General features: G+C 37.9%; 1 protein-coding gene and 1 long non-coding RNA gene across 3 annotated transcripts; one reads left to right on the forward strand and one right to left on the reverse strand.

The window, feature by feature from the left end:
- Nucleotides 1–730: 730 nt before the first annotated feature.
- On the reverse strand, nucleotides 731–7,166 carry LOC148723212 (uncharacterized). The gene is made up of 4 exons (XR_015991330.1): nucleotides 7,012–7,166; nucleotides 6,805–6,916; nucleotides 2,702–6,516; nucleotides 731–2,419 (listed from the first exon to the last, which is right to left on the reverse strand). It is a non-coding gene; the product is annotated as an uncharacterized LOC148723212 (long non-coding RNA).
- A 530-nt stretch (nucleotides 7,167–7,696) lies between these two features.
- Nucleotides 7,697–23,072, forward strand: LOC111344576 (UDP-N-acetylglucosamine--peptide N-acetylglucosaminyltransferase 110 kDa subunit). 2 transcript variants are annotated; one of them, XM_088732055.1, is made up of 17 exons: nucleotides 7,697–7,854; nucleotides 8,117–8,270; nucleotides 8,447–8,690; nucleotides 9,912–9,980; nucleotides 12,339–12,455; nucleotides 13,087–13,166; nucleotides 16,004–16,093; nucleotides 16,208–16,313; nucleotides 16,521–16,661; nucleotides 16,754–16,854; nucleotides 17,097–17,250; nucleotides 17,662–17,763; nucleotides 18,306–18,485; nucleotides 19,094–19,252; nucleotides 20,162–20,377; nucleotides 21,156–22,012; nucleotides 22,391–23,072. In XM_088732055.1, the coding sequence occupies exons 1-17, from the start codon at nucleotides 7,821–7,823 to the stop codon at nucleotides 22,539–22,541; spliced, it is 2,955 nt and encodes a 984-aa protein (XP_088588181.1). In that variant the 5' UTR covers nucleotides 7,697–7,820; the 3' UTR covers nucleotides 22,542–23,072. The 2 variants fall into 2 exon arrangements, with proteins under 2 accessions (XP_088588181.1, XP_022807554.2); XM_022951819.2 differs by lacking the exon at nucleotides 7,697–7,854 and adding an exon at nucleotides 7,873–8,030.
- Nucleotides 23,073–23,670: the final 598 nt, after the last annotated feature.

Genomic DNA, 23,670 nt, shown 5'->3' on the forward strand with positions numbered 1-23,670 from the left:
AAGTAGTAGCATTTGTAGTTCACTGTGAATCACTGAGTGGCGTCTGAAACGGTCTGAGCCTGGGTCTGGGGTGCACCGGAACCGGAAGTCACACTGTAGGCCCTATAGCCTAGTACCAATGTGCATGTTAACATGAACCACATGTTTACTTGAATTTCATTGTGGATTTGTGGCGTTTCTTTCTTGTAGACCAACGGCTTCTAATTAAAAAATGTATTTTTTGGATTTATTTGCAATTTTTTCAAAGAGCATAATTTTAAAAAAAGGGGCATAATTTGGAAAAAAGAGCATAATTTTATTTAGCATAATTTCGCCAAAAAAAAGCAATGCTATTAGCATAATATGCTACTTTTACTAGCATAATCTATAAAGACCTAAGCACTATTAGCATAATCGGCACATTTTTAGTTTTTTGAAGGGAACATTACCAGATTCATGACTTGCTTGGTCTCTAAGATTGACTATTTACAAGTTTTGTCCATGTTTCTGTCTGTTTTCACTTTTCTAGGAGAGGGGAAGAAGGTCACCGCACTACTGCGTAGTTGGTCGTCTAGAGGACTTGGCACACCAGAGGTAAAGATTGCGTCGGTCCCAGTTCCCACTAACTTCGTACATTTGACACATTAAGTCACCGCTTCTAGTCTGGAATGAAGTTAGTTGTGTTTTATCAGAGCAAGTGTATAACTCAAAATAAAGAAAATATGATGCTTTGTTAACAATAAATAAATAATTTTGGTTTTTGGACTAGTTTTGTGTTTTTTTTTTATTTTTAAGCCGCATACATCATGAAAAAGCAGCATAATTTTCAAAAACGAGGATAATTTTGAGCATAATTCGAAAAAAAAAATGGGCATTGCTAAGAACATAACATGCTACTTTTACTAGCGCAATCGATAAGGGCCTAACTTTGAAGAAAGTTTAGCTTGGAGCCTCAGTTTTGAGAAGTTTTATAGCTGGATCAATAGTAGAGTATTGTTTCATTTGTAACAAGCAAAATGCGAGATGCCGGCTAGCTCCCACACCCACCCTAGTTCAAATAGGATAATTGCTGATTGAAAATTCACCAGACGGGAGGTATGATAGGTAGCCTATGGTAGGGAGACAGTAGACCACAAGCAGTCGTACATTTCAACGATGTCCGTCGGGCGAGTTCTCCGGTCCAGTGCCACGTTATGGAAACGATTTGGACTCACAGGCCAGAAAATACCAAACATCACATTGTCAATGTCGACACGGTTTGTCACATCAAGAGACAACCTCTTTTCCTGGGTCCTCTTTTATTCCTCCCACGAGAAAGGATCTTGGTTGCGGCTGGTCACGCGCCTAACTGGAGGGCTTTGGGAAACAATTTGATCAATTGCAAGAGGTGAAAATCCCATTCCTTTGACAATGCCATGAGGGTTTGCAATCCCCTCAACTAGCCACAAAAAAACTTCTTTCGACGGCTCAGATTGCCAAAGATTACCTTACCAATCTCAAAGTGGCGAGAAGAATAAATTCTAAATAAAACTGGGAGCTAGCGTAGTCTGGCCGAAAATGTTCTTCTAAACTTGTTCTACTATCGCGTGACCTTAGTGTTAAATTTGTCATCTGTGATTTTCAAGTTACTTCTGTAGTTTAAGTTAAAAATAATTAGGAAAAAAATCAACGAGATGAATGTGTTCAAAAACACATTCTTAATATTGCTGAAGGGCTCGCCTACGTGCAATTCAGTACGCATGGTCGCCACGCCTTAAGATAAGTAACCTTGAGCTCTCAGTGGGAAGTAAAGACACCGCAATATGTCAGGAGCTCCTGAATATGTGATATGATATTTCCTACGTGTCAATTTTTCTGTTGATCTTCGACCATATTAGAGGATCTTTTTCCTCTCTCATGTGAGGTCAGTGATGTTGTTTTACATCAGACGCTTAAATCTGTACACAGCCAACAGGGGCCGGGTCATGTGACTAAGCCACGATCAATTACCATAACAAGAAAATCAAGTTCATTTCAGGTGACGACAGGATGGACACCGTTCGCCGCTCATTTTGTCTGCGTCTACATCACGCGATTTTCCAGATCGCGAAGATTTGATCCACTCCCTCTGTTGATAATAAATCCATTGTAATAATCCCGTACAACTCGGCCGATTGTCGTTCTTCAACCGTACAGCAGTAGACAACGTTGGTAGATTGAATAATCGTGGCCCGACTAAAGTAGTATTATGAATTAAGCTGTGGAAAGAATTATTCGGAATCCAACCCGATTAGGCTTCTCATCCTCTGCTAACTGCATATACGCACAAAACCGACCATAAGATTGACACACCGGGGGCGTATTCAACCTGGATTAGTGCTCATCAATCATCGATCAAATCAGCATCGATGAAACTTTTGATGAACTTCGTTCCCTGATCCCTGACCGTGGTGACCTGGTACTGCAAAACAAGGGCGATTCAACAGAAATTTATTTTTTCTGTAGCAGTGCGTTCGTTGAATAACAAAAAAGACTATTGTGTTTTAGAGGTCTTCAACCACATTTATTTCATTACTGTTGTCATAAGAAACATAGTGTAAGCCGTCCAAAAGTTGCGTTAACCAAAAATTTGAATATTTGGATCGAACTTAAAAACTACAACCGGGATTCCAACAGCTTTTCAAATAAGGACCTATTGTTCTATTTCCGGTGAGTTAAGGAGATTTCAAAGAAGCTGGCTTACCACTGATTGCACTTGAATGAACTTGCATGATCAGCCAAGCCAGATACGTGACTGTTTTAAAAAGGAAAGCAATAGATAAAAAGATGCATTTTCAGGAATCTTCTCGTCAATTTTCAATTTCGAACACAGAGAATAAATACACAAATGGTAGAGAGTAAAAGGAAAGAAAAAAAAAATTAACTGACAAACAACAAAAAACCGTCTGGCTCGAAGGCAAATACTCGTCTAGAGGGCCAACTTCTTAATAATTGCTCCGGTTAAAAAAAAATGCTTTGAAATGTCAAACCACAGATAATTTTAGCCAAGATTATTTGAAAAGCTTTTCCCTTGGGCGTGGTCAGATACGAGAGGAAGTATTTTTCTTTCCTTCTATGGTATTTTGTCTCCACCAGAGACAAAAGGAAAAATGCTTAAAACAACAAATGTCTGTTATGACTTTAAACACTTAGCCAAGGCTTCTTCGAAAAATTGAACAAGTTTTCGACTTTTGTATCCAACGCTAATAACTATTTTATATTACCATGCAACTATTTTTTTCCTTTCCTCTATGAATCTTATCTTTTAACTTTTGTACTATGAAGCTATCAATATCTTAATTTTTTTTTCTGTGATCGTTTTTATTCTCCAACGATAAATGTGAACGAATGGCTAAATCAATTTTGTTACATTTGTCAATCATTGAATAAATACACCAATGAAACCGAAAGACAAAACAAACAAACAGACTGGCGACACAGCTAATGGCGGATACGAGCTTTCACCATTTCATTATGCCGCAGATGTAATCAATTTGTGACGTTCTGCTAAAAGTAGAATTTCAGATAACGAATGCGAAGTTACTATTTGTTTTTAACATACTGGGAGGTTGAAGTCAGGAAACAATTGCGTTATTTTTTTGCGCACATGGTGCGGGCTAATGCGGTTTCCGCACAAGTCTGTGAAAAAAAAGTTTCTCACAGACCTGGAGATGACATACGAGGCAGTCGTAGCGTCAATTAATCCGCGTGTTAGGCCTATCATAAATTATGTATAACAAAGTGCACAGCTTTCCTTTTAGGCGAAAGTGGTTTTATACACGTTTGAATGTGTCAAGTTTCGATAATGCAAATTCTGCTCGCGTAAGTAAGTTTCTTTTTTTAATCATCTGGCAAGAATGGCGCCAATTGTTAAACCACCCAAAAACAAACATTTCGGGTCAGATCAGATTTCATCGCTGCTGTGATCTCATATACTACTTTCCTTGCGGAAAAGACAATGGATTCCAGCACGCATCCTGAAGTTCAGCTTGCAATCTATCTGGGCTTTACCGCAACGCAGACGCTAATTTATTGTTTGCAATGAATTAGTTTTAAACCAAAGTAACCACCATTTTTATTACCGCTTTGTTCAAAAAGATGTTCTGAGAATTCTTCAAATTATTAAGTTTTAAAATAATCCCAGACACCTAACAAGGTTGTATTATCAAGCAATGTTGGCAATTACATGAAAAGCCTTTGAATTATTTCTTCATCTTTATTTTCTAACTTATGAATAAAATACAGCAATGGGTTGATTTATTATTCACAAAACCCCCTTCCCAAATACCCATGTTACCCAGCCTCTACACAATACAACTGTGCAATTTAGGCAAATTAATAATCACACATCCATCATTTTCCATTAAGGTGTCTGTAGTTGTGATTCCCCACTGGATACTATACTGAGAAAACAACAGTCTAGGCACTCTCTGCTGAAAGTAACAAGATCCCTGTTTCAGTTCAGCATTTCAATGGGATGTCTGCCCCTTGAAAGACTGTCTGACACAGTCAGGTTATCTGACACAAAATTATAATCCTAAGCTGTGCATAGTGTCTGGAGCCTCATAAAATTCATATCCTGGGATGTTAGCATGGGGAGATTGGGGGGGCCTACAATCTTCCCTTCTGCAAGGAATGTAATTTTTTTCTGAAACAATATCTTAAGAAAACAGATTTTCAAGTGCCTGTGATTACTAAGTGAGTTGGTGTTCCGGTTATGAGTTTTGTTCTATGTCTCTCCAACTTTTCTGCATTTGCCCATGGCAAAGTCGGCTAAGTGCAAGTAAAAGAGTTACACTTGTGAACGAAGCAAGCCATTAGAGTGAGACAAACTTGATATTCTGCTGCTTTTACCAGTAAGCAGTAGAGGAGTAAAGTGATTAAGTTCAGAGGTACTCATGCTTTTATCTCTTATGGACAACACAATTGGTAATTTCAAATAAGGAACAAAAAGTTTTCCTTTGCTTGCCTGATATCCCCTCTATTTTAAAACATAACTCATTGCATAAATGACTCGTTCTTCTGCATGCATCCATTAAGTCCTGCTGAGCAATGGAGTTTAATCACCTACCACAGACACTAACAATCAAAGGCCATGTTACTGCTTCCTTGAGGTGAACAGAGCATTTCTCTGCATATTCTAGTGTATTTAAGTGCCTCACATAGTTGCAATTATTACATTACAAATAGCCCAATTTGGCTTGTATGCTTTTGTTTCCCGAATGATGGTCACCTGATAATACCTGATAGAACAGTTTCTCTTCAATTTCCTCTTATTCGTGTGCACACATAAGCATAATTTACACAAGACAATAGAGTAAATTCAGTGGGACCTTCTCTGGGAAAACAAATCATAAAAGCTAAGGTCTAGTATGAAAAATCTTTCAGAACCAAGCAACCTTTCCACAATGGCTGAAAGGTTTGAACTTTCTTAGTAACTTCATTCAATAATCCTGAGCAAGATTTCCGCACAACCCCATATTTTCTCCATAAAAAAGCCATAGTCCGAAAGGCACTTAGTTGTTTATATTGTCATCTTTTTCCAAAAACTGTATGTCTGACACAGCAAGGGACTGTGCAGAATTCTTACCCAATCCTGTAAATGCTAATGCATTTCCTTGACTCAATTTGTTTACAACCTAATTCTAATGAGTTTAAAGGCATTTTAGTTTCAAGTGATTATTATGTCATAACAGTCCCTCACAGATTTTAAACACTTGTCGCAATACAAATGGAACAAACAAAATATAAAATCAAATAAAAAATACTAGCCTCCTTTAATTATAGATTCTATTTTGATCATGCGGATTATTCTAGACTGAACTCCAAGGTAATATAATACTTTTAAGGTGTCATTTCCTGCAGGAAGTTCTTTAATGCAGATCACACCGCTTGGCCAAATTCCCTTAAAAGGAATTAATCTTAAAAATTCTTTTACTTTCATAAGGCTTTCTAGTATTGAAAAGATAAATCTAAGCCGTAGTTAGCACAAGAAAGCTATCGCTCAAGGTCCTCAGGGACTTTAATCGTCGTTACGACTGCTATCAATGAATACCTTCTATAATAGAAATATCTTTTAGGTGTGAACGTCCGATAAAGACTCGCACAATCGTACGAAGGTTACGAAAGAGTACAACTTCTACGATTTCTCTATACAAAAAACAGCAAATTCCAAGTTCATTATTCAATTTTATTGTTTAAAATGTGCAAAAATATTTCACTACAATTTATGTTTGTCTAGACCAACGAGTGTAAAGCGAATACCGAATACATCAAGTGTTGGAAATCGACGAGATGGTTTTCGTTTTCCCATAAATTTGATAACAATTGAAATTTTACAGATTTAGGGTTCACAGACATAAAGCTAACAAACTTCATCTCTCTATAAACGCACAACTTCTTCAAGGCAGAGGCAAACATAAAAAGAAGGACGAAAATTCTTGAATAGCATCGACAACACACTAGTGAATCACGATATCAATAATTTCTTGACTTAGCTGGTCTTCTCCTGGTCAATTGCTGAAACGAAAGAACAGAGAGGGTGTGTCAAAAAACCGTCTAGCTGTTTGCATTTTAAACGAAGCCAGTTAAAAAATTACAGAAGATCTGCTTGGGACTCGCGCTGCGCATTGAAGCTTGGAAATATTAATCAGTGCGGAATTTTAAAAACGTTTCGCTCTCGAGTTCTGAGTGTTTCCCAGATGACACACCCCTAAAGGAACAAATAGCAGCTTCACTGTCGTATTTTCAGCTTTAGCTCACGAAAATATTTCCCTGGGAAGTAAAATAAAGCGAAATAAGACTCACTCTCTTTCGTTGGAAGAGTGTTCTTCTCCTGTGTCTCAGTCTTCTTCAATTTGCTCTTGTCGAACGTTGATACCTCAGACACGTCTGGTTTATCGCCCATATTCGTTCGTTGCTGCAGAAATAACACGAAAATTAAGAAAACCAACGAACTGAATTCGACGAAAGTCACGTCATGAGAGCGAACAACGAGCTACAGTAGTAACCTACAAGAAATTCACGGGACGGGCTGATACGACTTCACCTCACGAATTCTTCACACAAAGTGACACCAGAAGCAGGAGTACTGCTGGCCTCTTTATTCATTTGGCCACGTCAATCAAATATCAAACACGTGACGGCAAGGTGTCAAAAGGCCAGATGTCAGCTGAGACAAACACGATTCAAGGAATGGGAACATGCACACACAAAAGAGGCGCTTTGTTTATCTTACATCTCACCTTTTAACGCATTTTCTGACTGCAAGGGAAGTTTTAGACTTCTCTTTCAATGGGATGGATTCTTTGATCAGATATTGTAAAAATTTTCACAAATTAGCAAAGTAAAATAAGGGAGGGTTTCCCTTTTCAAAAACCATATGTTGTAGGAATATGTAACTTGACCACTGGAATATCGAGTTTCTTTCCCTCAAAAACTGTCCCATGTAAACCATCATATGATTGATTAAAACTAAATTTTTTATTATTGGTAGAGGAATCAGATAAATTAATGTATCTAATATCGCTCTGTGTCATTTTAGAGGCAAACTTCTTACTAAGATTTAAGGACGGAATCTTATTTTCTCTTTACAGTAACCTGTCAACCACGTGGGGTTGTTAGACAAAACGTAAGATTACGTCATTGGCAAAGAGCATTGCGATTATTAGGAATTTTGATATTGATCATGCCAATTCTTAGGGCTGTTCATGTCAAGAATGCCTTGATAGTGAAAGTACATCAATCCAGTTGTGTTTCTGAGTGGTAACCTATTCGGTATGAGTGAAATTTGTTTATTTTAAAGGATCCATCGGTGTAAAATCATGAAATTTCAACCAGAATCGCTCCATTATGGCGGTAAGTCTTTTCTTTGCGTGTGCGCACATGACGTCGCTTTTGTGCATACAATAATACACGCCATCTTTCTTAATGCCCTCGTTTTCTTATTTCAATCTTCAAGGGGAAACTTTTGTGTTTCTCTTCTGCCAGTTTTATCGTCATGGTCATGGGAACGACTATTTTAGATGATGCTGGTTAGAAAATGCCCTTTCTTGCATTAGTTGTGTCGGTGAGCTGAGCTCATTGTGTTTACGGTAACCCATTCTCTCTCTTTCAACAGCCACTCTGGCGGAGTTGGCTCATCGGGAATACCAGGCGGGCAGTTATGATCGTGCAGAACAAATCTGTATGCAGTTGTGGAGACAACAGCCAGAAAACACTGGAGTTTTGTTACTGTTATCATCTATACATTTTCAATGTCGTCGATTAGACAGGTATATATCGTCGTCAACCAAATTTTCTTTCGTGTTGTACGTTGTGTTGACGTTTTCGGGGCTTGGACCACAACAACAAACTCTTCTCGTAATTTTCTGGCATTTCTTAAATTGATAATTTACAGGGGAAACATTCTTCAAATCGTTAAGAACTTTCTTCTTTCATTTTTTTACAGATCGGCGCATTTCAGTACCTTAGCCATTAAACAAAATCCAGTTCTCGCCGAGGCGTACTCTAACTTAGGAAATGTGTTTAAAGAGAGAGGTCAGCTCAAGGACGCCTTGGATAACTACCGACATGCCGTAAAGCTTAAACCTGATTTCATCGATGGATATATCAATTTAGCAGCGGCATTGGTGGCTGCTGGCGATTTAGAGGGAGCCGTAAATGCGTATGCAACAGCACTGCAGTATAACCCGGTATAAGACTTGCGTAGTGTTCTTTTTTTGTCCACTGTTTGTTTTCTTAAAATATGGCTAAAGTTTGTTAAGATCTATCTAAAGCTTTTTAAAAGCAAGTCGACTGATGTGCTTCAAGACTCAGCGAATTATTGAGAGAAGAAGTTAGCCTAGTCCGTTCAGCTGAAGTTTCGCGATCTTTTTCCATTCATTGTATTAAGCAAACAAATTTGTGCTAATGTCACTTTTGACACGAAGAAACGTGTTATTCGTCTTCCATGCTTGACAAATCCAAGCTTTATCTCGAAAGCCTTAATCACAGTTTTCAATATTTCCTAATATCTGCCAGGATTTTGAAATTCCGGTCATATTGGCATGCTGAAGAAGGTTCAATCTCTTTGACGTGTGGAATGTGAAATAAGTCGGTTATTGCGTTTCACGTTTTAATGTTTCCCAATAGAATTTCACGTCAAAATTGTCTCTCATTTGACTGAACATAATTGTGTGGTAATTTCCTTCATACCTGACCTGGTTTGTACGAAAATTCTTGATGCAGCAAACGGCTTTGTGTAACGAATGATATTTGGATAATACAATTGTCTCCAGACCGATAATTCCAACTTCTGAGATTGACTGACTTCCCTGTCAATGGACCTGGCAGATTGTCAATATTTCATCGGTCCTCTCTATTGGCCACCACAGACTAATACCCAAGTCTGTACCCTATATTGTTTCCAGTGGTTGAGAGAATCCTATTTTTGTTAATATTGCAAGAGGCACTGAAAATTTCGATTATTTGAAATTTTAAATTTGTAAAGAAAAGAATGAATTAACTGAACACAATAATGACAATTTAGTATCCCTTTGCATCCATTTTTTTTTGCAATTTCTGAGTGAGGGCTTTTGAGATGCTGATTTGCAGTTTCCTTTACTAAACTGAACTAAGGAAATTTGATTGAATTTGAAAGATGTTAAATTGAAAACATATTCCAGGTTGTCATCCAGCTTTATGTATTTATCAGGGCTCAGTGCTAACTTTTCAACTTACTAACAATTTCAGTTTATTTACTAGCTAAACTGGCTGTAGGAAATCGAAAACCACTAGTCAAAACTGAATTTCTACTAGTCTGTGGCTCGTTGGCTACTGTCAGTGTCAAACCCTGTTTATTAATTTTTTTTTCAGAATTGAATAAAATTTGTGGTGCATTAAGTTAACAATACATTTTTATTTTTTGACACTAGGATCTCTACTGTGTACGCAGTGATCTTGGCAACCTTTTAAAAGCTCTAGGGAGGCTAGAAGAGGCAAAGGTACATTGATGGTTTTCTGGAGAAGAGAAGGGGACAATTTCATTCTCAAGGCAGTCTTTCTGGTTTTGACAATGAAAGGTTCCCTCTTTTCCCAGTATTGAGCACTTCAAGAGGCAGCCTTGCGAATGTTCACAGTTTGTAAGCCTTACCTGAATTTAATTTCAAAATTTGGTGTGGCTTCAATTTTATCTTTCAATTCCCAAGAGGTCAACAAGTATGGTATATTGCCACAATGAGTTATGAGTTATAGGAAAAAGTTCTCTTCTATGAGCAAAAGTGCATACTGCCCAGTTTTCAAGGAGAATTGATATTTTAAGTGTGGGAATAGTAGATTTTAAGGGTGACATCTTCAGCTGTGTGTGCTCCATGTTCAGAATGTTGTTAATAGCACCAGAGTAATTCTAATTGCATGAGAGTGAATTTCTTAATACTCTGCAGTGTGATCATAGGTTGTGCATTAGCATACATTAAGTCTTATTACACATACCAATTTCTCTATCTTTTTTCGGAAGTGCCAAGTTTTGACAAGGCAGTGTGAATTAACAAGGATATTTGATGGTCTTGCTCTTAAAAGTTTTAACACCAAACAGTGTTATTGTTTGATAATACACTTCTGCTAATGCAGGGTTTTTGGAAATACTCTCATGGCAAATTGGATATTTTCCTGTGGGGGATGTTGGTGGGTTACTTGGATATCACAGAGTTTTGGGGTCATTATTTCAAGTATTGTGGATGGATTTTGAATGCGTGGTGGTAAGACCAGCAGATCTGTGTCAATATTCTTGTAGAGCACATCACTTGGGCATGAAATTGACTGTTCTTTATTACTCATGAAAATTGATGTGCTATGGTGATTCCTATCCTGTTCACGCTGCAGTAACCATGAGGGTTATCAAAGTGTTCCATTTGTGGAGCATGTCCAAGAATTGACACAGTTTTGTTGGTTAGACTACAACTTGGAATGTAAAACTTTAATATGTGATCCCTAATATTCAATCTTCCCTTGTTTTCCCCTTTTATTTATCTCTCCCAGTAAACTTATACAGGGTACGTACGCTCTTGATGGAGTACACCGGCTGAAGGGAACCGTTTGCAGAAAGATGAACTACTCAAAGCACGTCTTTGGCCCTTTCCCAAACTTGCTTTCCCAGTCTACCATGCTTTGCCCAGTTTGCTGTTACAGACTTCTCAAACAGAACAGGAATTTTCAATGTAGTTTGCTTTAAAATTGTGAATTGGCTTTAAAGTTGGACCTTTTTTTTTTTTTGTTATGTTTAGTAAGAGCACAATCTCTTCAGAGAAAAGACAATTTGATAGCATTTTAGGTGCCTTTAGTAATGGAACAAAAAATACAGGAAATGGAACTTATGTTTTGAAAACTCCTGTTGCTGGGTTGAGTTGTCTGCTTGCATCCTTTCCTGGAAGTCATGTGGTTGATCTCATACCTTGGAAAGAAAGAAAATGGTCCTATTATCCATGCAACACCTTGTCCCAGTTATGAAGAAGCTTTGCTATTTGCTTTATTTGAATCAGATGTTGAGTGGTTGGGAAAAATTTTTAGAAGACAATGCTGACTGATACTGTTTCTCTGCTTTCACAGATTGGTGTGAAGAATGCAAATCTTGTTTTGTCTCCTCACATCGATGAAATGGTTCCCAATCTCCAGCCATTGATGGGTTAATTTCACTGCTTTCATTTGAGACAAGTCTGCATTTGTATTAAGTGCAAAGCAGTATTACTTTCAATCACTGGAAATTTGGGGACTGTTTTTTTTAGAGGTGAAAGAAGTTGCAAACTGAGACATGGGCACAGGCTTGGTTTAAATTTCACATTGAACATTCACTTTTTATTTCATGTCTGTATTTATTGGTCAAATTTTGCTTGATCTGGATTGCAATTTTTTCATGCCCTGTGCCACACTGTTACTTCTTAAGCCTCTAGTGTGGTTATGTGTTGAGGCAAGTCAAGGTATTTGTTCTCTCACTCAATCTTGATTAAGAAGTCTGTAAGCTTTTCCAATGGGACAAGGTGTTCTGTGAACTAATGGATACTATAATCTAGCATTGTATTTCAGCCAAGACAGGACAAAACAAGAGCCCAACTAAAGTGTTGGTGGAAAATATCGAAATAGTACTGCGTTGTTAGAAAGGATGAGAACAAAACCATGATTGTCTCTTTTTGCTCTCTACTATCGCCATCTGTCTTGCCTGTGTTTTTGTGTAATTCTTGTTTTTGCAATGATTGTTTTCTTGCTCTCTGCTGTTTACTCTCGCTGCCATCTGCTCTCTTTTTGCTTGCTGTGTGCCTTTCCCGTCAATTTTTTTGCCCCCATTTTGCTGCTCATTTTTGAATTGAAAGGCGTGCTACTTGAAAGCAATAGAAACACAGCCCAGTTTTGCAGTGGCCTGGAGTAATCTTGGCTGTGTGTTCAATGCTCAAGGGGAAATCTGGCTGGCTATTCATCACTTTGAGAAGGTAACACTGTTGATCAGAGAAGTCTTTGTTATGGATAAAGAGTTGCATGACCACTCATGCTAATGGTGTTTTTAGTTAGGCTCAAAAATTTGCCACTAAGGATAATTGTGACATATAATTATTAGAGACATCAGAAATGAGTAGACCAATTGCTCTGCAAGGTGGTAGTAAGCTGTTGCAGGAATATGTTTTAAGAAGAGTTAAAAGTATGCAATCTCTGATTACCAATGCTAGTCTAGTCTACAAAGAAAAACAGAGCCACTTAGTGAGTTTGGATAAAACTTGCACCAAATGATTGCAACATATTGTCAGTGTGTAATTAATACGTTTGATCTGAACTCCCTGCACTTAGTTTGAACTTTTAACTCAGTGAGGAATTGATTGCTATACTGTGGGCCAATGAGCATGCTGAAATTTTTGCATCTTTTTTTAATATGTGTTATGATAAAAACAATATGTTTTCAAAACTGTGAGGATCTTAGCTGGGGGGACCCAATTTAAATATAAAAATAGGGGGCAGCTGATTTTTGTCTTACTGGGTAAAGACAACCTGTTAATTTCATACATGTTATTTGAATGTTCTGTACTGTTTATGGTTGTTTTATTGTTATTTTATTGTTGTTCCATCAAGGCTGTCCAGCTGGATCAGAACTTTCTAGATGCATACATCAACCTTGGAAATGTTTTAAAGGAGGCAAGAATTTTTGATAGGTAAGGGCACTGTTGTATGGGTTCTAATCCAGTAGAATTTTAGGGTATCCAGTCAAGTTGCCAACGGTTCAACTCGCCAATACCAACTCGCTGACGCATAAGATCAAGTAGAGACGTTGGCGAGTTGGTCCTCAATCCAGTACAACTTATTAGAAGTTAAAAATGTAGAAAAGTAAACGATCTTTAGTACAAAAAAAACCTTTTTTTTCCAACAAAGTTTATAAGGATCTGAACGCAAATGAAGCATGATAAACATCGCCATGTTAAAGACTCATCATGTCAATTAGTCAGATTTTTTTCAGAAAACTTGGCTTTCAAGACAAGAGCTTTAGTAAAAAACAGTTCTTTTTATTTCCGAAAAAGTTTATAAGGATCTCAAGGTGAACAAAGCAAGATAAACATCGCCAGTTACCATAACAGCTTCAGACGTGAATGAGTTGTTGTGGACAACAGCGCCATAAAGCCTGATCTTGACAATTGGTTAGATTTTTTTAAGGAAACTTAGCTTTCTAGACAAGATCTTTAGTAAAATGCAATTCTTTATATGTCCAACAAAATTTTTAAGGATTTCATGGCGAGCAAAGAAAGGTAAACTTCACCAGTGACTATAACAGCTTCAGACGCGAACAAGCGAGTGTGTGACAACAACACTGCTAAGACTCATCATGTCGATCGGTCAGATTTTTTAAAGAAAACTTAGTTTTCTAGTCGAGATCTTTATTAAAAAAAACTTTTTATTTCTAACAAAGTTTTAAGGATTTCAATGCGAATAAAACAAGATAAACATCGACAATGACCAGAAAAGCTTCAGACGCAAACGAGTGGTAACTGGTCGACTCACCCGAAAGTGATCTCGCTCGAAGTCATGTTGCCCGAAACTCAGTCATGTTGCCCGATATTTTGAGTCATGTCACCTGAACTTTTTTCGAGTGTTTTAACTTGAAGTAAAGTAACATCTTAAGTAAATCGTAAAGTAAAATGGGGACTTGTAAACTGTTTTGGTCCGCTAACCTACAAAAGACTCAAATACCGCTGTTCATTTCAGCGTTGTTTGTTGCTATGAACTAAACTGCTCATTCTACAGTACAGATTGTAGTAATTATAAGCGGAACACTGTCAGTAGACTTTTTAGTAAAGAAAAGTAATATCTTAAGTAAATTGCAAGGAATCACGTTTGACTCGTAAACTGTTTTCATATGCGAACCTATGCAAATAAGAAGTTAAAGAAAGACTCGAATATTGCTGTTCATTTCAGCGTTGTTCATTGCTATGAAAAAACTGATCATTCTACAGCACAGATTCTTGTAATTATAAGTGGAACACTCTCAATTATCCGAATTTTTCACACATAAAGATAAAGATAAAGAGATAACTTAAAGAGAGTAAATTAATAACAGCCACCTCATTCCAACTTTTAAAATGTTTTCGTCCACTAACCTCAACAAATAAGAAGTTAGGAGGATTCAATATTGCTCAACTAAACTGATCATTCTACATCACAGATTCTTGTAATTATAAGTGGGACACTTTCAATTATCAGAATTTTTCACACATATCAGAAAAATACATCGAGTTCTCTTAGTTCAACTTTTACAGCGGTGTTTTGTTGTTTGTTGTTAACCGCACGAACAAAGCGTGTTAGCATCATTCCCCTTGGGATCAGACGCGGCTTAAAGATGATAGACGCAACACTCAAAGCAGAAAACTCTTTCTCAGAGAACATATGGGAATGAATGGTTTCAGTCATTTACTTCACAGTTATTGTTTACATTTCACATGCTAATTACGACTCTATTCAGAAATATGGACCGGTGTAATGTAAACCAGGAGGCAATGAGAGTGAATGAAAAGGCAGGAGGAGGAATGTTTTGTGTATTAGTTGTTACTGTTGGTTATCTTGTTTTATTGCCTTGAGTTGCTTACAAACTTCATTGGAAATAAAAATAATTGTTTTCTAGGAAAGATCTTAACTAGAAAGCTAAGTTTTTTTCAAAAAATCTGACTGATGGACATGATGAGTCTTTGCAGTGTTGTTGTCACAATAAATAACTCGTTCGCGTCTGAAGCTGTCACAGTCATTGGTGATGTTTATCTTTCTTTGTTTGCCATGAGATCCTTAAAAACTTTGTTGGACACAAAAAGAATTGCATTCTAATAAAGATCTTGTCTAGAAAGCTAAGTTTTGATAAAAAGTCCGACTGATTGACATGACGAGTCTTTAGAGTGTCGTTGTCCACAACAACTCATTCTTGTTTGAAGCTGTTTTAGTAATTGGAAATGTTTCTCTTGCTTTATTCACCTTGAGATCCTTCTAAATTGTTTTGCGAAATAAAAAGAATTGCTTTTTATTAAAGATCTTGTCTAGAAAGCCAAGTTTTCTGAAAAAAATCTGACCCATTGACATGACGAGTCTATACATGTGTTGTTGTCACACAATAAATAACTCATTCGTGCCTGAAGCTGTTACCGTAATTGGTGATGTTTATCATGCTTTATTTGTATTCAGATCCTTATAAACTTTGTTGGAAGAAAAAGAATATTTGTTTTTTCTAAAGATCATTTACATTTCTACATTTATAACTTCTAATAAGTTCTACTGGATTAAGGACCAACTCGCCGACATCTCTACTCGATTTTATACATCGGCGAGTTGGCATTGGCGAGTTGGCATTAGCGAGTTGAACTGTTGGCGACTTGACCGTAATTCAATTTTAGTATGCAGCTGAGTTAGGATTTGTTGTAGGTGTGCTTCAAACACTTTGGCTCCCTTTTGGATGGTTTTGTGTATAGAGTCAAAATGTTTGTAATCTGTCTGTTTTCTGGCCAATTTTCAACAGAGCTGTTGCTGCATACCTGCGAGCATTAAACTTAAGCCCTAACCATGCTGTTGTCCATGGAAACTTGGCTTGCGTGTACTATGAACAAGGGTAAGGAAATTGCAGAATAGAATTGTAAAATGAGTCTTTGCTGGTGACTCCTTTGTGTTACTGGCATCTTGGTTCAATATCATAATTCTAATATTTCTTTTTCTTTCCTCTCAGACTTATTGATTTGGCAGTGGACACTTACAGAAGAGCCATTGAACTTCAACCAAACTTCCCAGATGCCTATTGTAACTTGGCCAATGCCTTGAAGGAACAAGGAAAGGTCAGCTGCCCATGTCGTTCATTTATCTTTCCGAAAACTCCACTCTACTTTCCCTACTGTCTTCTCTTTCGCATGGGAACCCATGGTCTCTGATTAATGTGTTGCATTTAAACTGATTTATTTTGAAGGAATTATGATTCATTGGTGTTTTTGGTCAATTATTTGTATTGAGGATTTTGTGTTGATCACATTTCATTTTTTTTGTAGGTATCCGAGGCAGAAGAGTGCTACAATACAGCTTTGAGGCTATGCCCTACCCATGCAGATTCTCTAAACAACCTCGCCAATATCAAAAGAGAGCAAGGCAAAATAGAGGAATCAGTTACGCTGTACTGCAAAGCTCTTGAGGTAGTGGTTTGATAATATTTCTTTTTGGTTTTCATTGATTAATGCACCTATGTTTGACAAGAAAAACTTATTCCATTTTGGTCTCTGCAAAGATCTTTCCGGAATTTGCTGCTGCACACTCAAATCTTGCAAGTGTTCTACAACAACAAGGGAAACTCCATGAAGCTTTGCTGCATTATAAGGAAGCTATCAGGTGAATACTAGACAAAGCTTTTGAATACTTTTTTTCCCTAAAATCTTTTAATTGTGCCATCCTTTCTTATTCTTAGATTTCTTTGCCTTGATTATCTCTTAGAATTCAATAAGGTTTTTAGCAGCCAATGCCAATTAACATGAGTACAAAAGAGTAATGCATTTTGCTCCATTTCAGAACTTGTAAAATGTTTTGCCCCAACTTCCTGCATTGATCATTCATTAATTCTTGATAAAATTTAGGATTCATCCTACATTTGCTGATGCTTATTCCAACATGGGAAACACATTGAAAGAAATGCAGGATGTTCAGGGAGCCATCCAGTGTTACACTAGAGCAATACAAATAAACCCAGCCTTTGCTGATGCGCACAGTAACTTAGCCTCCGTTCACAAGGTATGTGGCAAGGTGCACTCTGCATGAGCAGCCCCCATTGTAATCTTAAAAGTTGATTGTTTGCTAGCTCACAGTAGGATTTAGGAAAATGGCTAAAGAGGGATGAATAGGGGAAAAAAATCTCATGTATTAGATAGCAAGTATTCTGTTGGATTTTTAGCTCCAGTGTCATTGGGCGTTATCAGCTCATGCAACACACTGGGCAAAAGGGAAGCAACAATGCATAAGCATTGCCCATGTGTAAACTAGTGTGAACTTTGGGAATGCAAGCTTTAGTGGTGGACAAGAGATTGCTGTTAACATCATGTTCTAGCTTTTCCCATTTTCTTTGGTAATGTTCTCAATCTAGGTCTTGCGTTGTTGTTGAAGCCCTTCATCATGTGGCATATATGTTATTACTGTTTTTGTAAGGATTCTGGAAGTATTCCTGAAGCAATCCAGTCATACAGGACAGCATTGAAGTTGAAGCCAAACTTCCCTGATGCATACTGCAACCTGGCTCACTGCTTACAGGTAACGTAACGTATTTTACATTCCACTTTTTGGTAGTTGGATATACTGTACTTAATGCCCTTCAGTAACCAGACACCAGTGTTCTCCTTTTTTTTTTAAAGGACTGCTGTACTAGTTACAAAAACTATAAATTTTACCTGTTGTGCTTAAACTAAGTGAGAACTCTACAGACTTGTACTGTTTTTTCAGTGTAAAGCTTGGATGAGTATTACTTTGCATCCTGGATAGGGTGCTAAGCTGTGACTGCAAGGTTGCAGTTGCTCAGCAAAGTTTTGAGAGTGGCTACTTGTTATCCATGTCATGTAACACATACAATCTTGGCAGTGGACCCATCAAACTTGTCTTTTCTACTAATTAAAGGCCAAACCCAAAATATGTGGAAACTATGGCACTTTTTGTCCATGTTAATTTAATGTTTCCCTTTTAATACATACCTCCGTGTCTTGCAGTTTACAATTTCTTTTCTCTTCATGGTTTTCGATTTTTCTACCCTAAGTTTCTTTTACTCTTTGATAATATTGTTATCATTTGTTTTGCTATAGATTATCTGTGATTGGACAGAGTATGAGTCTCGCATGAAGAAACTTGTGTCAATTGTAGCTGACCAGTTGGAGAACAACAGACTTCCATCTGTGCACCCCCATCACAGTATGCTGTACCCACTTACACACAAAATAAGAAGAGACATTGCCAATAGACATGGCAATCTTTGTGTGGAGAAGGTATCACAAAACCAGTTGCCTTTTCCCTAAAGCTAGTGATTCTTTACTAGGTTTCTATTAAGAAGATTTGAAATTGCTCGAGATGCATTAAGAATTTTTCTGCTCCAGAAATCACATTCCCTGTTCTTGCTTAGGTCAGCCTTTATATTTTTTGGCCAAAACTTTGATTAGAACTGGCAAAAACCTCTATAAAGGTCAGAAATGTTGTCATTCTCTGGAATTTATAAGCTTGTTGATTGTTAGGCACCAAGATTTGGATTAATTTGGATATATCAAAAAAGTTGAAATGGTAAATTGGCCACCGTAACAATTATAAAAGCTGATGTTTCGAGTGTTAGCCCTTCGTCGGAGCGAATGACGAAGGGCTAACGCTCGAAACGTCAGCTTTTGTAATCGTTATGGTGGCCAATTTACCATTTCAACTTTGTTGATATATCCAAATTATTTCGTTACTCCCACCGACGCAGCCCCAAACAGTTTCTTTCGAAACTATCAGCCTTTAACCAAGATTTGGATATTTCCACTTTCCATAATTAGGGAAAGTCAAGTGTGATAATGTTTGGTTCACCTTACTGACATGTGATCAATTTTACCCTCTATTTTCTAAGGTTGCTCTTTTACACAAAGCACCATACTTATATCCAAAGTCTCTGAAGGAAAGCGGAGGAAGACTCAGAATAGGCTATGTTTCTAGTGATTTTGGCAACCACCCTACCTCCCACCTAATGCAGAGTGTTCCAGGATTTCATGACCCAAATAGGGTTGAGGTTAGTGATCATTTTGTTTTTTGCTGTGTGGAACTTTGGGTGAGATCGCAGTTAACTCTTTTTACCCTTACATAAGTAGTACCATTCTCCTCGCTTGTCTCGCTACATTTTGTACGGTGATGACAGTGAGAATTTGTTTTGATGGCCAGCAGCTTTTTATAAATTGGTGATCATTTCTATTATTCTCATGACCTGTACATTTGATTGTGGGTGATGGTGCTAGGAGAAACCAGAAGCCAGTCACTTTTAAAGGGTGTTAAGCGTTCACACGCTAACATCAGTAGGCATATTCTCCATACTGTTCTCTATATGTTTCCTAAGGTGCTGACAAGGAGAATTTGTGTAACAATCTAAAGCTTCTGTAATTGTTGATCTTTTCCATTACTCTCGTGCCCTAAATGTTTGATTCAGGGGTTATACTGTGAGAAATTAGATGCTGGTTACTCTTAAAGGGTTAATGGAATTGGAATAACTTACCTGAGGATATTAAATCTGCAAACTCAATTGACGATTTTAAACGCAAACTTAAAACATTTCTTTTTATTTGAGCTTACGAATTGTGATGTTTATGAATTGATAAATAGTTCCTATCTATTGTGTAGCTAGTGCCTAGTTTTAATGTCAATTTCTTGTGATTATTTTTACTTTCTAGCTTTATTAAATTTTTGCAAACGGCACCTTTGAATCTTGTAGAAAAGGTGCTATATAAATGGATTATTATTAATGGGTTAACACTCGGTAAGGGAATCAAAGAATTTCATTTGATGACACTTAATGGGGTTGAGAATGTTTTCCTTTTTCTGTTCTAGTATTTTGACTTTTTTTTATTTAATCCTAGTGTGAATCTGCCTGACTTGTGGTAGTTTTATTCTTGTTACTTCACTCATGGTCTTGATAATGATTCTCCAGATATTCTGTTATGCCCTCACTGCTGATGACAGCACCAGCTTCAGAAGAAAGATTGAAGGAGATGCAGAGCATTTTGTTGATCTATCGTCAATCGCTTGCCATGGAGAAGCTGCTGATCGCATTAATTCGGATGGCATTCATGTCCTTGTCAACATGAATGGCTACACCAAAGGAGCTAGAAATGAAATCTTTGCTCTTCGTCCTGCACCAGTACAGGTAATTGAATAATTTGTGTAGTGTTGATTTATTTTACAGAAAAAGTAAATTAACTCCAGCAATATAACAAGCTGTGGTTAATTTCACCAAGGGCCACAACTGCTACTTGGTAAAGTATTGACCATACTGGATAAAATGGCCTGAACTCAAGTGTGAGCTCAAGGGAAGTAATTATACTTTGTACTCCAAAATGCACCTTTGTAACATGAAAGATGTTCTGAAAAATAATACAAAATTGTGTCTCTTCAAGGTGTTTTACCATTCATCTCTGAGATTGACGTAGAACTTCTCTGCACAATTTCAAAATCTGTAACCCTTTCCAACCTAGAATCAGTATTTATAATCTCCATACTGTCCTCAGTATATTTCTTGAGACTGACAAGGAGAATTTGTTTGACAATCAAGAGCCTCCTGAGTTGACGGGTGATTTTCATAATTCTCGTGACTTTTGTCGGTGAAATTATATACCAGTCAGGTAGGAGTTAAAGAATTAAAATGATTGGGAAATGAAACAGCGGGACGGTTTTATCTTGATGTGCACGCATTTGTGTATTTCTTTTATTCGCACGTAACGCGGATTTTCACGCATGAAACGCTCTTGTAATGCTTCTATTCCTGCAGCATGTATTGTAGCAACAAATTCTCATTACGAGGAAGTATAAATTAACAAAGAGTTTTGGGAGTTTAAGGTTGTTGAAGACAGAAAACTTGTGTGGTAAGTTATGGTTTGGCAAGACTGCAGTGTGCAAATTTGAACTGTTCCCCATTATCTCCACAGGTAATGTGGCTGGGTTACCCTGGAACGAGTGGTGCTCCATATATGGACTATATCATCACTGATAAAGTCACCTCACCCCTCGAGTTGGCTGATCAGTACTCGGAGAGGCTGGCTTACATGCCTCATACATTCTTTGTTGGTGACCACAAGCAGATGTTTCCGCACCTTATTCAGTACCTGCGCGCGCCTAGTAACCAAATCATTGCAGAAGTAACAAAAAATGGCTTAGTACCATCTCATGCTGCGGCGGTACTGCTCGATGACGAGAAAAACGACCCAAATTTGGTACCAAAGGTTGGGGCATTGATCGAAGAAAAGAAGAGAGAATACTCTGGATGCAAGGACAGCGGTGAGAGGATCCCTTCGACTGTACCTATCATCACGCGCTCGCATTATGGCCTACCTGAGGAAGCCATCGTCTATTGTAACTTCAATCAGTTGTACAAGATCGACCCGCCGACTCTACGAAGCTGGGTAAACATCCTTAAAGAAGTTCCCAACTCTGTGCTGTGGTTGCTCAGATTTCCTGCAGTAGGAGAACCCAATCTGAAAGCACAAGCCATGGCGATGGGGCTTTCCCAAGAGCGCGTAATCTTCTCTCCAGTGGCGCCTAAAGAAGAACATGTTCGCCGTGGTCAGCTGGCTGACGTCTGCCTGGATACTCCTCTGTGCAATGGCCACACAACCGGCATGGATGTTTTGTGGGCTGGTTGTCCCATGGTGACGCTTCCTCTCGAAACGTTAGCATCCCGAGTAGCTTCATCCCAGCTTACAGCGCTTGGCTGTCCAGAGCTGATAGCAAATAGTCGAGAGGAGTACGAAAATATAGCTATCAGACTTGGAAACGACTCTAACTAGTAAGTGTTTTTTGGAGTTGTGGTGCATCTTGTCTTTCTACTGTAAGTAATTGACGAGTAGGGTGAAATTGTTTAAATTTGTTTGTTTGTTTTTGTTTTGTTTTTGTTTTATTTGTTTGTTTTATGCTCTGTACTACCTTAGTCAAGTGCCCTAATCCGTCACGCTTAGTTTAAAGTTCTTTTGAGATTGGTCATCAGTTATCCTTTTTTCAATCATTTCAAAAGAAATGTTTGGGTCAAAATTCTGACTTTGGCCAAGTTTCCATACAGGGGGTAGGAATTTTAGTCGTTCACGCAAGTTGGGTTCAAATAAGGATTTCAACTCATTTGTTAATGATAGCACAATTAATTAAAACTTGACTTTTCTCGTATCTTCAGCCTTAAGAAAGTGAAGGATAAAGTATGGAACGCACGCCTTCGCAGTCCACTTTTCAATACGAGGCAATACGCACACGACCTTGAAGGTCTACTGATCAAGATTTGGAGAAGACACGAAAGTGGACTTGAGGCTGATCATATCGCCATATGAATATTAGGAGTTGTTTTAATCGCTCTGTTTCTTGAATACGTACAAACTCCGAGAACAATCAACATTCTGTGACTTAAGGACGCCACAGTGCACTACACTGCGACAAGGGAAATTTCAGGAGTGTTAATAAGACGAACATTTAGAATGAGTTGTTGGGATTGCCTGCTCGTTAGGAAAGATTGAGTTAGGTTTTTTTTACGAGTAATTGTGTTGCCTGGAAGACTTGTTGCCAGCGACTGTTTTTTTTTGTTTTGGTTTATTTCGCTTGGCTAGCAAGAAGATTTGTAGATTAAGATTTCCTATAAGTTAAAGGTAAAGAAGTTATAAAGCGTTTGAACAAATGTAAATACTTAAAATTTTCGTGATGGTGTGTCCCTACATCGTCAACTACACTTTCGGTTTTAGATTTGGTATGAACATCTTACGTGGTCGACACATTTGCTGAACTGTAACGTGGTGTTATGGTGCGTTGTTTGCCACGAATAAGTAGAGAGTGTTGAAACAAACTATGTATTAAATGGTTCACTGAGATACGTCTAGTTCTCTTGTTTTCCTTCGCGGCTCCTGAGCGCGCTTGTGAGATACAGTGAGCTTACTAGTTGGGTTTTGTTGGATGAGAGCAGTTTTCAGTTGACTATCGAAAAACCAAAACCAAAGAATTCACAATAGCCAATCACAACAAAAGGTTTGGGTCAAGTCTAGATCGATGAGTCGCTTCGGACTCCACATCCCTTCTCTAAGAGCTGCTTCCCTCGTGGGGTCCATCGCCGTGCCTTTCGGGTGATATTAACCAGTGTACACAGTCTGAAAACGGTATTCTTCATAAATTCATTCAGTGTTTAAACCTTACACGACATTTATTTGACGTCTGATTGGTTTGGAGTTTGGCGCGAGTTTTCTGGAACAATCACTGACCAAAGTACAACGAAACCAAGGTAATTCCGTATTATCTTTCGACGTAACTAAGTACGCGAATTGAGGTATTAGATCACGCTGGATACTTTCGGAGGGTCAGCAACAGGTAAAAATCTTAAAGATTCTTCCACTGAGGATTTTTTCATTTTCTTTTTTTGCAGCACTTACTCCTTTAACTAACGGCGCCAACGTTCCCTCTATGCTAACTTGATAT

The sequence above is a fragment of the Stylophora pistillata genome, chromosome 9 (genome assembly GCF_964205215.1).
Source record: "Stylophora pistillata chromosome 9, jaStyPist1.2, whole genome shotgun sequence".
In the NCBI taxonomy this organism is placed as follows: domain Eukaryota; kingdom Metazoa; phylum Cnidaria; class Anthozoa; order Scleractinia; family Pocilloporidae; genus Stylophora; species Stylophora pistillata.